Raw genomic sequence first — 14,356 nt, 5'->3', positions numbered from 1 at the left:
CTTAACACAGCCCACGACTTCGAGTTGAGGTTTTCATTCTTTGCAGGTGGCATCTGTGCAAGTAAGAAGGGAACGTCCCTACCTTCCTTCTCGCCTCCTGTTTCTTCTTCTGCCCATCTCCACTAGCCCCTTGCCGTCTGCCTTCGTGCCTGCCCGGATCCCTCTGCTCCCAGCCAGTCTGTTTGTGGTCCTTTCTGCCATTCGCCCTCTCCAGAAAGCGTCGCTTCCATCCCCTTGCCCTGCATCCTCTTCATAACCTTTACAAACTCACTTTGGTCCCCGTCTTTCCACTGATGATGTTTTCCCAGAGGTCAGGTCACCCAGTCCAATGGCTTGTTCTCAGAGCTCTGTCTTGTCCCTGATAGAATTGGACACTATGGACCGTGCAAACTGACCTCCCCTCTTTGGGGCCTGTGTCCTGGCTTCTGAGAACTCCTTTGCCTTATCCTGTGCTGATGGGGGAGAAGGCCCTCGAAGACACGTCCGTCTATTCCCCGCTTGTCGGGTGCCTACCCAGGCCTCTGTGCCACCTTGTTCTTGCTGCGGCCTCTGTTCCCTGGCTCCCTGCAGGGTGCTCCCCCTTCTCTTCTTTCCCCAGACTCCCCCACCTCCACGCTTGGCTCTTTCCATTTTACTCCAGTAGCTCTTAATAATGCCGGTCACAAATGGTGGAACGCCAGCAGAACAGGGCAGTCGGTATCTGACGTCTCTGTCTGATCTCCCCAAGAAAAGTAAGCTCCTTGTGGGACAACCCCCCACCATGGCGCCATCTGTGGATCTGCCTAACACGGGACAGGCGCCGGGGACGTCAGGAGTTGGTGTCTTCTTACAGAGGAGACGTGTTCTTTGTGCAGGACATCTGGATGTGACCTGACTGAGGTCTCACCCAGCTCTTTCTGGCTACTGGTTGCTGTCCCTTACTGATGGATTTTGCAGTAAGGAGGAGAGCAGAGAAAGGTTGCTTCCAGGCACCAGGAGGGTGGGCCCCAAGGGGATGCACAAGTAATGTGGCATCCACATAGCTTTTTGAGCCTCCGAGAAGTACCGATCCTTGTGTGAAAGAGTTATGATAGAACTGAAGTTTCACTCTAGAGATCGCCCTGGGAGAAGTCTCCCACACCACAGGGAAGGTCGTTCTCTGGCTGATTGTCTTTCTGAAAAGAGACTCTTTTGAAGCGTGTTTTCCTGTAGATTGTGTAGATGAAGGTGGGCTGGTGGAGGCATCTGTCCCGCCAGGGAGGGGCAGGGAGCAGGCGTGAGAGGCCCCACATCCCTGTTTTCAGGAGCCACCTTAAGTGGCTTCCTGTGCATCTCCTCTCGCATGTAAAGGGACCAGCGTGATCTTGGGGCAGCGCAGCTCTGTGCTCCCCTTCCCGCCCCCCGCTTTCGCTTGCAGGATGTTTGTTTGGAAGGATCTGTGCTTCAGTCACGGATGCTAACAGAAGAGCTTGCTTCCCTGCTTCAGATCACCGGGCAGAGTTATCTGATGAGTCCCCCTCTGGACTGAGGGAGTAGAAGGCGTCTAACTAGACAGGCTCAGAGAGCTCAGAAAGACCTGACAGCCGGCTATGCGCAGGCTGACATCTCTCTTCCCACGATGACTCTTAACGGAACGCTGGGTGATGGGATTCCGAGCCTCTGAAATTCCCCGGATGGGCATTCGCATCTTCTTCTGCCATTTCATGTCATTTGATTCAAAAGCCTGCCCCTTGTTTTCACAGGGCAACCTGATAAGTAATGCTGCATGTGTGATGAAAACTAGTATGCTTTGCCCGCGTTCTGAATCATTTGAACAGCAAGGAGAGCGTGCCATCCACCAGCCCCAGTAGCCCTGCCAGCCATTTCTCTAAAAACTCTCCCTGGAACGGTTGTGTTTGGCTTGGCTTTGCTTAAGACAGAATCCTGGGAAGAGATTTTCAAATTTAATTTACCTGTGCATCCAGAACCAAGACTAACTCAACTCCACTCCCCAAGTCCCAGGTGAATTTCCTAAATATCCCAATTTAGAAACTGCTCGGTAAAGTTATGGGGTCTGAGCTGTATAGTGTTTCAAGCTGCCAGCAAAGCCAGCTTCCTCACACTCTGATGCTCCTTTAATTCAGCAGTCTGACGTGTTAAATAAATGAGTGATTGTTGAAATTTTCCCTTCTTTTTTGTTTACCCAATTAGTAGAACACCACTGTTTTGCAATGTTTTATATTTCCAGCTTGTAACTTAATGATAATTACTTAATTTTATTTCTTTAAAGCTTCTTCTGTCTGATGATAAGTATTTTTCAGTGTATGTTTTACCGAGCTTCTGTGAGGGCCATTGCAATGAAGTTTTGTATCTGCACAGAAACCAAAATAAATTTCAAATATTAAAGCTATCAAACCATTAAATTTATTTTTTTTCCTTTCTTTTAAAAAAGTAGAGTTGATAGGGTTAGTACAATATTGTATTCATTTCAGGTGTAAAACAGTGATTCAACATTTATATACAATACAAGTTAATCACAGTAAGTCAAGTAACCATCTGTCCCCACGCAAAGGTATTACAATATTGCTGATTATCTTCATCCCCCTCTTAATATCAAATTTATTAGTATGGCATAAAAATGAACTGAAATAAGGTCTAACACAAGTAAAAGGTCATTTTTTTTAACCTTTGGCCTTCATTCTCCTTCCCACCCGCTCCACACGTAGGTACCAATAAACTGAAATGCCACTCCCAGACTTGGCACACTTTCTATAGCCTTTCGGGTTCTGATCCTGACTGATTTCCAAACCCAGAAACCAGGCAGCCGGTATTCTAGGTCTGGGAGGTAGCTGGGCTGTTTGTCATAATGTGTCTGACTACAACACCCCTACCTTGCCGTGTATTTTTGGAAGATGAGCTTTAAGGCTCAGGCCCTGAGCTCTGGGAGGGTATCTCGGTGCCGGCACGTGAGACCCTCATGTCACCTGGATCAGAAAGAAGACGAGCCTTGGGCCTGGCTACATACGAACTAGATGTGCCCTCCTACCGCATACCTTGCCTTCTAACGCGTCCTGTCTGACCCCCGGCTCCCACATCCACACGGAGCCTATCACACAGGTTTCCCCACCCTCTGAAAGAGCCACTGGAACCAGAAAAATGGGATCTGGAGCCTCTGACCCTGTGGAACTAAACCACAACCTTGCTCATCAGGCATCCTCTCCTCCACAGTGCAGACCTGCAGCACAGCACAGAGTGAACGGGAGGAGAAGCCTCGGGCCCACAGGACCCACCGGCCCACCAGGCTTCAGCTCACCCACACTCGAAGGTTCTAGCCATGTGGCCAAAAGGACACTCCGTCCAAGGGCTCAGAGTCTGGAAGTGTGGGTGTGGAATGCAGACCACTGTCAACGAGCCATTAAAGCTGCCCAAATTAGTAGCCCACACTGGGCCTTTTTCGGGATGGTGTGTTACAAAAGGTGTGGACGAGCACCGCCTGCCCTGGCTGGAAGAAGCTGTATGCTAGCCCTGTGTGTTGGACATCTACTCAAAAAACAGCAACAAATTAGAGTGATTTACGTGATCAAGGAAGTAATGCAGAAAGACTAGGTAAGTCAGGGCGGTGCCACAGCATCAGCCAAATTCCGCTGATTCATCCCCAACTGAACTAATTCTTTTTCTTCTGTGCCTGGATCCTTGAGCCAAGCTTCTGAAGGTCTAAGTACACGTTCCGCTTCAGGATGGCGCTGCTGCAAAGCAGGGCCCCTTGCAGGGCTCCCATCAACCCACAGATGAAGATGTCCTGGCCTGGGAGACGTGAACAGAGGCCAGTGAGCACTGCTGCCCGCCCCCATCACGTCGGGGAGAGGGGAGGACAAGGGAGGACAAAGATTCTTGGTTCATCCCCCTGAGCTGGGGCCACTGAGAGCTGGCTTCAGACCAGGACCAGGGCCCACGGCTGCCGAGGCAGCACAGCCCAGGGTGTGGGTGGCTGCAGGGGACAGACAGCAGGATCTGAGGACAGGGACAGGGGATGTGGGGTGTCAGGGAGGTCCAGGGTCTCAGGTTTTGGCCAAATGGGGTACCTGTCAGGTAGAGGTTGGGGATGGGGCTCTGGGCTCTCATGCAAGCCATCACATGAGGATGCAGGCGGCTCAGATCATGTTCAGTCCCGTAGCAGGCACCCTGAGGAGTCGCCAGGTAGAACTGAGCCGTCAGCGGGGATCCTCCCGTCACACTGTCCACCTGAGGAGACAGGAGATGGGGAGCGGGACCCTGTGAGATCCTCGCCTCTTCCCTTCCTGCCCTTCCTGGAGCTCAGTCACCCGGCCCTCATTCCCCTGCCCTACCTTGCCCTCCAGCTGTGGGAATAGCTTCAGGGCGACTGACAGACAGGCTTCCACGAAGGAGCTTTTGAGGGCCTCGTAGTCGCTGCTCCGCTTTCCCTGGGGCTCGCCCTGCCACTCCTCGAACCACTTGTAGGAGGTGGGCACCAGCATGACCAGGGTGGACCGGTCTGGGGACGCAGAGCCGGGTCACTACAGCCGCCCCTTCCCCAGCCAGCTCCCCTCCCCCTGGGACCTGCAGCCCCACCTGGGTACCGGTCCTCCCAGGTCGGGTCCTTGGCCGAAGGGGAAGCGATGAAGAGGATGGGCATGTGGGCTGCAGCCTCGTCCCTGGGCTTAGAGAGGTAGCGCTCCATCCTGGGGGAGGAGGGGGCTGTTGGTCTCCGGCCTTGGTCCTCCTGGCAGCCACCAGCACCCCCCCAAGGGCAGTTCATCCCCAGGGACCCCTCCAAAGGGATGAAGCTGAGGGGCAGCCTGGGTGGGAGAAAGCCCTATAGGGAGTGGATTCTGCCCACCTCCTCCCATCCCATCGCCTGCTGTCTCTCCCGGGGCTCAGCCTCCCCGACGTGCACACAGACGCCTTACGCCTTGTCCATGTCTGTGTCAAAATAAACGTAGTAGTTGGTGGACTGCAAACCCAGTTCCTTCTTGGTGCCTCGGAGGCAGACGAAGACCAAGAAAACGCTCAAGCCGGGCCGCACCATCCCCAGCTGCCGCTTCACGCCTGCAGAGAGTCCGGAAGGCTGTGTGAGCCGTCGCCACGGATGGCCACTGACGGCCACCAACGGCCACCGCCACCCTGGAGAGGCTTGCAGGCGCCTGCTCCCTTCATCTGCAGCCTCAGCCCTTCGGACAACGCACTGCAACATCGACTGGGCGGGGGCCTGCTCTTCTGTCTCCCGCCTGCGAAGGCCACAGCCCCAGACTTCTGCTCTGCACTCCTTCCGAGGCAGGTGGCACTCAGCCTCCCCGAGCCGGCTCACCGCCCCTGCAGGACCGTCTCAAGCTCACTGCCTCCAATCATCCCTTAATGTCTTTCAGTGATGAGCCATGACTGGGCTCCAAACTGCCACGAACACTGATGTGAACAGTAGTTTGTTACAAGCCTTGGCTTCAGTATTAAGTTTAATACAAGCTTATCTAATGAATAAATGTGCCTAATTCCTACTGTGCTGGACAGTCAGCACAAGGCCTCCAAGCCATGAGCCATGCCGGTGAAGAGACGTGAACAGCATCACAGACACCTGGCACCTGGCATTTCAGGGCTCAGCTGGGGAGGAGGGAGGAACAGCACTGGAGTGGAAGGTGACAGCCATTGGATGTCCCCTGGACGGAAGCTGCTGGGCGGCCCCACCTCTCGGCCGATGATCCCAGACCAGTTTTCTGGAAGTTGCTCCCCCAAACTAGCCCCTGTGCTCGTTCCCAGGACCACTGTCAGCCCCTGCCTGAGGGATAGCTCACCGCTGGCTGCTCTGCTTAATTCATCTAACAAATATTTGTTGAGGACCTAAAACGTGCAGAGTGAGGAGGAGTCAGATAAGATGCCCACCTCCTGCAAAAGAGAGCTTCCAGAAGAAGCCCGCCACCCTCTTAGAGGCTGCAGAGAACTGAGTGCAGTGGGTAGGATGACCACAGGATGTGTCATCCAGAAAAAGCCACTTTTGAGAGTGAAAGCGGGCGTTGTAACCATGTCAGTAGGGCAATGGCCTTAAGGTTTACAGGCACTGAGGCGGGAAGGGGCGGTGGTGAGGAGCAGGACCTGCCCAGGGCCGCAGGTGCACCTTCTCACCTGGGCCCCAGCGTTGCCAAGTGACCACGCCCCATCTCCAGGTGGGGTGGGGTGGGTGCGGAGAGGACCAGGGGCCTGGGAGTGAAACCCGCTAGGTCTTCAGAGGCCTGTAGGAACAGTGACCACCTCCGCGCAGCCCGCCTTTCCCTTTGTCCACCTGGAAGGAGGGGCTCCAGGCGCCGCACACCCGGCAGCAAAATATAACCTTTGGCCTCAAATCAGACACACAGTGATTACACCAAGCCCTAATTCTCCACACCAGCCTTAGCTTCCCTTACTGATTGTCAAACCAGCCCTGGAATTTAAGAAAAGCACTCTTGTCACAAAGGCCCCTCTGCCTGACCACCCCATCTCCACCTGCCACCCGACCCAGAACCGCCTGTCCCCATGGCGCCCAGATACCCAGTTCCCATCTCTGAAAGGGAGAGAGAACTGTGAGACTCTCTACCCACCAACAGCTGGAAACGAAGGAGTCCCAGCGCCTGGGGTCTCTGAGTTAAGCGTCATTGCCACCACTGCCTGAAATGTTCTCAAACTGGGATTCACCTGGGGCAGCATCTAACTTTGCACCCAAGAGGGACAAGTGGCCCTTCAGCCAGGTCGGGGCTGGCACCCCAGCCCATCTTCCGGGCTGAGACAGGTGGAGGCTGTGGCCGGCAGTGAAGGGAGGGCAGGGCAGTGGCAACTCTGAAGCATGGCTGCCCGGAGGGCACATAGGCTTTTATTTTTAGACACAGCCTATCAGGAGATGGCCAGACTGAGGCATATCTCCATCTGGGTCCCAGGTTTCGAGTGCTGGGCTCAAGGAACAGAAGAAAGCCAGCAGGGTACTCCTGCAGCCTGCGCACCGATCCGGAGCTGGTTCCCAAAGGGGCAGGAAAATATAACCTTGGGCCCCAGGAGAGGCCCGCAGCGATCACGCCAGGCCTTTCTCCTCCACGACAGCCTTAGTCAGCTGATAACGTCAGACCAGGCGTCCCCACTCAGTAAGTGAGGAATTAAGGAAGGAAGCAGGATTCATGAGGCAACCTAAGTGAAAACCCCAGAAATGTCCCTTTAGGACTCAACCCACCGTCATGAACTATCAGAGAGAGGATCTAACATCTAGGGAAACCGGAAATGGGCAACTTGGACTAGAGACTCGAACAGAGGAGAGGGAACCGTGGTTGAGGTTACAAGGGGAACGGGAGTAAATATGCCAAGAATGAAATGAGAGAAGGACCAAGGGGTCTTTGAGGAGGATGCAATACAAAGGAAGTTGACCCCAACCCCTGAACAGAGGCCTGCTGGGAATGGACATTAGGAACCAGTGTGTTCCTCCTTCTGTCTAAGGCGGGTCAAAGGGCAGCCCTGATTCAAGGAGGAGCCAGGCTGGGGAACTTGGAGAGCGACGCAGCCCGGCGTTTACCTGGCAGAGAGCGGGCCTTCTCGGGCAGCAAGTGCTTGTAGGTGTTGAACAGTCCCGCGTCGGAGATCACGACAGGGCAGTGGATGTCCACCAGCTCTTGACCTTTCTTCACGGTGACACCTGCAGGCACAAGAGCTTGGCTGGGGTTCTGTTTGTTCCAGGAGGATGAGAAAGGCCCCTATCCCCGCCAGATCTCTCCCCCGGGCAGGCGGACAAAACTGCAAAGTGAGGGCAACATCCTCAAGCACCCCCAGGGCATCCCACAGTCACCCCCACTTGCTTCCAACCCCCCCACCCCTGCATGGGCTCTCCTCTCTTCACACGAGCCCCAACGAAGCTCGTGGGCTGGAGGCCTTTGCTGGAATCCCAGGCCCCTCCTCACCGCTGCCGGAGCTCTGGTTCCAACGCTCTCCTTAACAGCCTCCAGTGACACCTCAACCTCTATCAAACCCCAAAGCCTTGTATCGGCCTTCCATGACATGGCCCCTCCCGGGCACCCAGCCTCATCTCTGGCCATTCTCACCCGACTATTAGGTAGAACTATATGAAACAGCTGGTAGTCGACCATGTTTTTGACCTATAAATACGGCAGTTTCTTATGATTCAACCTAACATTTTCAGCTTTTTCCTACCTCTGTGCCACCGCACATTCTATTCCCCCGGCCTGGAACAACCACCTACCTGCCCCTCTGGCTTCTCCTCCCTCTTTGTGGCCTCCCTCTGAGGCCTTCCCTGCCACCATCCTCTGTCACCTCCACCCTCAGCACGTGCCCCTACGGGGCATGCCAATTATCTTCCCCATGAACTGGAAACTTCTTAAATGAGAGATTAGGATTTACGTATCTTTTATCTCCACCTTTTATCACTTAGCACATGAAAAACACAAATAAATATATTCGGAACTGAATTTACTGAACCGATAAACCCACCTAGCTTCATAAGCCCCTTCCGGCTGGAAAAACTTGCTCATGAAAAGGAGAGAGAGTCTCACACAGCTGCCAGCTGCCTCTCCTTCCCCTGGCAACTTCCCGGACTCCTCTACAAACACGTCCTCAGAGATCTCCCTTGAGTTTTTCAGGCACTGGGCCACCCACTCACCCCCTCGTCCCTAACAGATTCCTCTGGCAAATTCACAGTCACACCAGTCCTCTTTTCCTAGGGCCTCCTCCGTCCCCGTCCCTGATGCTTCTTAAGCACCACCCCCTCCCCTTTCTATTTAGTGGAGTCCATCCTTGCATAGCGCCTCCCCTCACAGAGTTCGCCCACAGGGGGATTCTGACTCCCTGCAGGTGACCCCAAATGCCTGAGCTGGGACAGTGAGTGTCATTTATAGATCGAGGGCAGGGCAGCCTGCCGGCCCGCACATGCCCCATGGAGTGCCCAGGTACGGACCCGCTCCACTGAACGTTTGCTGGGCTCCGTTACCCAGAATCTACAGACACAAAGATTGAAAAGACACAGCGCCTACACCCAAGAAGGCCCTGGGTTACTGGATAACGATTTTTATCTATTGAAAAAATGATGAAATACTGTTCTCTGGGAACCACGCAATCCTTTACCCTTCCTGTGTCCTTTTTAACCTCTGAACCGATCACTATTTCTCCGCCCCAGCTTAGGGGCAGATTCTAGCTTTTAAGCTCCCACGAGGAGGTCAGCTCTTCTGCACCTTCTGCCCTCACTGCTTTCTTTTCTCTGGGGTCTCCCCTCCACTCCAGCCCAAGGACCATGAAGCCCCATGCAGGCCTCTCACCACAGGCTCTCCCAGCTGAGTCCAGCAAGATGCTCTGCACAGGGGCCCTCGTCAGGACAGCGCCCCCAGCCCGCTGAATCACAGGGATGGTGTGGAAGGCGATTTCACTGGAGCCCCCTCGGGGGTAAAAGGCCCCTTCCAGGTAGTGGTCAACCAGCATAGCATGCATGGAAAAGGTCGCATAGCTGGGGGTCACACCTACAAAATGAAGGAAGGGGTGACGAGGCAGGAGCAGGCAGCAACACCATTCAGGAAGGGACAAGGTTCCCATCAGAAAACACGTGGCCTGAGGCTCTCCACCCCAGGATCCAAGGGATCCCCAGAGAAGCCAGAGGGCCTGTTTCCATCAAAACGTGGGGAACCATGCTGGGGCCAGGGGGAATGTCCTCCCTGCCAACTGCCAGGCTGCTGGGGAGGGCAGTGGTGGTTGGGAACAAAGGTCATCCAGAGCATGGGTGAATGGCCTTTTCTCCAGAGCATCCAGCAGGGAGGTGAACAGACGTCTCCTCCCTAAGCTCCCTAAGCTCCCTGGGGTGAGTGCTGCTCCATTCCAGTCAGTCCAGCAGGTGCAGGAAGGAAGATTGAGGGAACGGCCCAGGGCCCCAGGCTGGTACCCACCGTATGTGGGGAAGATGTAGCTGAGCACCGCCTGGAGTTCCCGGGAGGCTGGGAGCTGCTGCAGGACCTCGGCCAGGCTCTGGGTGGACGCGCGAAGGAACGGAGAGAATCGGGTGAGCAGCCTGCACTTGCTGAGCACCTGAGCCACAGGCAGCGGGAGGATCTTCAACAACAGGGCATGAAGGACTCCGTTGGATACCACCTGGGGAGGAAACCGGCAGGGAGGAACCGCCTGGCCCCCAGCAGCGCTGTAACAGCATCTCCTCTCCAAGAGCCTGCACCGGCCGAGGGCCCTGAAACACTTACCCGGCTGAACTTGGATTTTTAAAACTCTGTACTGTGAATTTTTCCCATCCTCCCCTCATATGATTCCTTTTTGGCTTTTTAGTTTCCTGCCCAAATTCCTTTTGAAAAATCGCAATCTGGTCTCAGAGGAAGTGGAAAAGGGCGCCTATGTGACCACAGCCTGGTGAGGGAGGAGAACAGGGTGCCCCCAGAGGCCGGAGTGAGCACTGCAGCTGCTGAGCCCAGGCTGCAGAGACAGAGGGGCCAGCTGCGCACAGAGGCCAACCCGGATTGGGGGCTGAGTTCCAGACAGACATGCCTGCTCCTCCTTCCTGCTTCCCTCACCAGTCACTCCTCTAATGCGGAAGGTCAGCCTTGTCGGGACTAGGCGGGGGTCATCAGCGTGTCCAGCTTACCTTCACCAGCTTTATATACTTGTCGATGGCAGCTTCTTCCTGGGGAAACTTGTCCTTGAGGCCTTGAACGTACGCTTTCTTCCCACTGTACATGGGAAACTCCTTTCGGCCGCTGGGCCCTTCTAGTACCATGATGTCAAAGGGTGAGGGCAAGGCAGCCCAGTCCAGCTGCCCCTCAGTGATCTGGTCCAAGGTAAAACGGCCAAAGCTGTGCTCATGCATGCGACCAATATAATGGATTCCTGTTGGGAGACAGAAAAACAAGGCATCATAGAGATAAGGCGACTGAGCCCTGAAAGGCTCCAACAAGGAAGCAACGTGAAAGACGTTGTCCTGGGGGAGGGTATAGCCTAGTGGTAGAGTGCATGCCAAGCATGCACAAGGTCCTGGGTTGAATCCCCACTCCACTAAAAAAAATCAGTAAAAAGCTAATTATCTCTTTCCCCAAAATAAAAAAATAAAAACAACAACAACAACAACAAAAGAGTTTGTCCTGCAGGGCTGAGTCCACGCCTGGGGAGGGCTACCCACCCTTTCTGTAGAGGGTAGTTGCAGCAGAAACCACCAAATCCCTGCCCAGTTCAGCTCCCAGCAGATATAGCTGTCAGACAAGGAAAGTGGTGCCCAGGGAGAGATGGGGTCCCTCAAATCACAGAAATGCCCATTATCCCGGACCCTTTTCCACAGAAGCCTTACCCGTGTCAAATTCAACGCCATTCTGTCTAAAGGTATGACAACAGCCTCCTGCCTTGGTGTGTTGTTCCAGCACCAGAACTCGCTTGCCAGCTTTGGCCAGGATCGCAGCGGCAGCCAGGCCCCCAAAGCCGCTGCCAATCACCACCACATCTAGCTTCTCTGGCAACAGTCTGGCTGAGAAAGCTGCAGCACAGGGGAAGAGACAGAGGGTGGACTGCTCAGGAGGGACAGTGAAAGAGCAAAGATGTGGAAACCAAGGCAGAATCCTCTAGCTTGTACAATGCAGGAAAACTCTAGAGCAGCTTGGCTCGGACCTCCCAGCTAGAATATCACCAACACTTTGCTGGGAAATGCTCAAGGCCAGCCAGGCAGATTAAACAGAGTGATTTGGTTTGATCAGAACTGATTTAACCAAAAACTAACAAAATAGAAAAGAACTGATTTAACCAAAGCCACCTATGTACCTGGGGATTTTCCCTACTTTCAAAGAAAGTAAGACTCGGGAAATTATTATAAGAAAAACAAGCACCAAAAAAATCTGACAACAGTGGGGGGAGGGTATAGCTCAAGTGGTAGAGCGCATGCTTAGCATGCATGAGGTCCTAGGTTCAATCCCCAGTACCTCCTCTAAAAATAAATAAACCTAATTACCTCCCCCCACCAAAAAAAAAAAAAAAGAGGGAAAAATTCTGACAACATAAGCTGAGAAACCAAAGTCCAGACAGAGAGTGAGCTAGGGAAGAAACAATACAAGGAGGTGGGGGAAGAGGGAGTGCCGTGGGGCAGGCTGCTGGCTCAAGGAACTACCCCATTCACAAGCAGGTTATCTTGGGAAAATGTAAAGTCTGCAGGGAGAGGTTGGCCAGCCCGGTCACATGATGGTTCTTCAACATCCTGATGCAGAGGCGTGGGCAGCACAGAGCTGCTTGGAGGCTGCTGCTCAGAGACGTCACAGCACCACCCCCTCACACTGGGGAAGCCTGGAGGCAGGGTTGAAGGGGCAGTACCTAAACAAGACAAAACTGGACAGCACGTGGTGCTAAATGGGCACTCCCCACACAAGGTCTGTTCTTTAAAGATCACTCCTGAAGAACTGAGATTTGCAATCTTTCAAGCTGCTAGAGAACTTGGGAAACTTTTAACTTTTCAAATGTTTTTTTAAAAAAGACTTAGAGTGAAAAACTGCATAGCCGTTTAGCACGCTGTCACTAATTTCCTGCATGGCCATTAACAAGTCACTCCAAGGTGCAACGTACAGCTCAGTGGTAGAGTGCATGTCTAGCATGCACAAGGTCCTGGGTTCAATTCCTAGCACCTGTTTAAAAAAATTTTTTTAATAAATAAATCTAAAATTACTTCCCCTCCATAAAAATTTTTTAAAAGGAAAGGAAAGAAAAAAAGGAAAATTTTTAAAAAGGAAATTTAAAGAAGGGAAAAATAGTCACTCCATTGTCTGGGTTGGTCTGAAAATCAGATAATTAGTTTAACTGTTTTTCTTAACTGTAATCACTTGAGGGACCAAATGCAATTTCCTATAAAGGTTTCTGTGTAGCTCTTCTATGTACCTGAACCCTTGTGGGAAGACAAATTAAAAAGTTAAAGTCTTAAAACCAGTAAGAGAAAGGTCTCTTTATCCCGTGAGCACGGGCCATACTAAGGGCCGGGGCCTGGACCAGGCTATGCCCAGACCTTTGCTCACCAAAGTCCTTGCCCAAGATGGTGGGGCCATAATTCCCTGGGTCCCAGTGGGCAGCAGCTCACCCTGCCGGAATGGGAATGCTAGAGTGAAAAATACATTTCATATTACGTCCCAGAATATATGTTAGTATATAACATAAATACCTGAAACAGAAGTTTCACAATACTTACCAGAACTATGTGTGATGCACTCTGATGTTTTCAACTCTACTTCACTTAAAATGCTAGTCCCAACCCACTCAGTCGATTTCATGACCCACTAAAAGATCACAACCTGGTGTGAAATACAGTTAAATTAGTTATCTCATTTTTAGACCAACCCAGATAGATAATGGAGTGATTTGTTAATGGTTATGCAGGAAATTTGTGACAGTGTGCTTAATGGTTATGCAGGAAATTAGTGACAAGTCCAATTAAAACTGATCTCAGCAGTTCCGACCAACAGTCCATTCACTCAGAACAGACCATCTCCAACTGTGAAGCAAGACTTGTCACACAGAATACTAGCGAGGGACCCAGGAGATCAAACAGGGTAAACTTTTTTTTTTAAGCGGCATAACTCTTTCTTTAAACTTTAGAAGGAAGCCCCAAATACTTTTTAAAGATGACAGAGGACGTCCTTCGGTCAAAGAGCAGACTCTGTTGGGCGTCTCCCAAAGTTTTCAAGCCAAGGTCCAACCAGTCAAGTCGCTCGATGGACCAAATGCAATTTCCTATAAAGGTTTCTGTGCAGCAATCCCACGGGGGTCTCTGAACCCATGTGGGAAAATAAGTGAAAAAGTTAAGGTCTTAAAACCAAGTGGGGGAAAGGTCTCCAAGTAGGGGAAAAGCCAGTGCCCGCGCCGGGGGAGCCATGATTCCCTGAGCCTGTGCGGGTGAAGGCTCTCGCCGGTGGAGGACTCTAAAGCGGGCGTCTCCACCTGCAAGGAAGCCTTTTACTTCTGGGGACCCTGAGGCCTGGGTCGGGCAGCAGCTCGCCCTGCGGGGATGGGAACGCCAGCCCGCGAGGATGCCCGGGCGCAGCCTCGGACCCCGGGGTCTCTCCCGCTGACCTTGCTTGAGAACCTTCTTCCTGGCCTCCTTGTCGGTCACCAGGGGCGCGGGTGGTCGCCTGACATCCTCGAGGAAGGGATTCGGGGAGCCGCCTGCAAACAGCCCCTTGTAAACTTTGCGGAGGACCGCCAGCAGCAGCACGGCCAGCAGCAGCAGCAGCGACAGCCACATCGCGCCGGCGCCGGACGCGGGCAGCTTGTCGCTTCGGACTGCTCCCGCGGCGCCCCCGAGGCAGCCTGGCCTCCCAGCCGGGGGGCGGAGGCAGCTTGGACCGCTGACCAACCAGCACTCTTTGGGCGGGACGCCAAGCCCCCGACGCAGATTGACCCTCCCGGCTCCTCG

At 53.3% G+C, this 14,356-nt stretch overlaps 1 protein-coding gene across 1 annotated transcript; it reads right to left on the bottom strand.

Annotated features, from left to right (window-relative positions):
- Nucleotides 1–2,359: 2,359 nt before the first annotated feature.
- LOC140690026 (all-trans-retinol 13,14-reductase-like) lies at nt 2,360–14,347 on the bottom strand. Its single transcript, XM_072951548.1, has 11 exons — nt 14,014–14,347; nt 11,264–11,446; nt 10,568–10,809; nt 9,867–10,068; nt 9,249–9,446; nt 7,499–7,618; nt 4,887–5,025; nt 4,549–4,658; nt 4,305–4,471; nt 4,041–4,200; nt 2,360–3,762 (listed from the first exon to the last, which is right to left on the bottom strand). The coding sequence occupies exons 1-11, from the start codon at nt 14,183–14,185 to the stop codon at nt 3,623–3,625; spliced, it is 1,833 nt and encodes a 610-aa protein (XP_072807649.1). The 5' UTR covers nt 14,186–14,347; the 3' UTR covers nt 2,360–3,622.
- Nucleotides 14,348–14,356: the final 9 nt, after the last annotated feature.

The sequence above is a fragment of the Vicugna pacos genome, chromosome 28 (genome assembly GCF_048564905.1).
Source record: "Vicugna pacos chromosome 28, VicPac4, whole genome shotgun sequence".
Classification (NCBI taxonomy): domain Eukaryota; kingdom Metazoa; phylum Chordata; class Mammalia; order Artiodactyla; family Camelidae; genus Vicugna; species Vicugna pacos.
Note: the sequence above shows the minus strand (reverse complement) of the source record. Positions and strands in the feature narration are given on the sequence as shown.

Excerpts from the sequence above, each read along its gene's own strand:
- LOC140690026 (XM_072951548.1), bottom strand. The coding sequence starts at position 14,185 with ATGTGGCTGTCGCTGCTGCTGCTGCTGGCCGTGCTGCTGCTGGCGGTC. Across the intron at positions 10,069-10,567 it reads AGTATATAAAGCTGGTGAAG|GTGGTATCCAACGGAGTCCT; the intron begins GTAAGCTGGACA and ends TTTCCTCCCCAG. Across the intron at positions 4,472-4,548 it reads CTGGGAGGACCGGTACCCAG|ACCGGTCCACCCTGGTCATG; the intron begins GTGGGGCTGCAG and ends CTGCGTCCCCAG.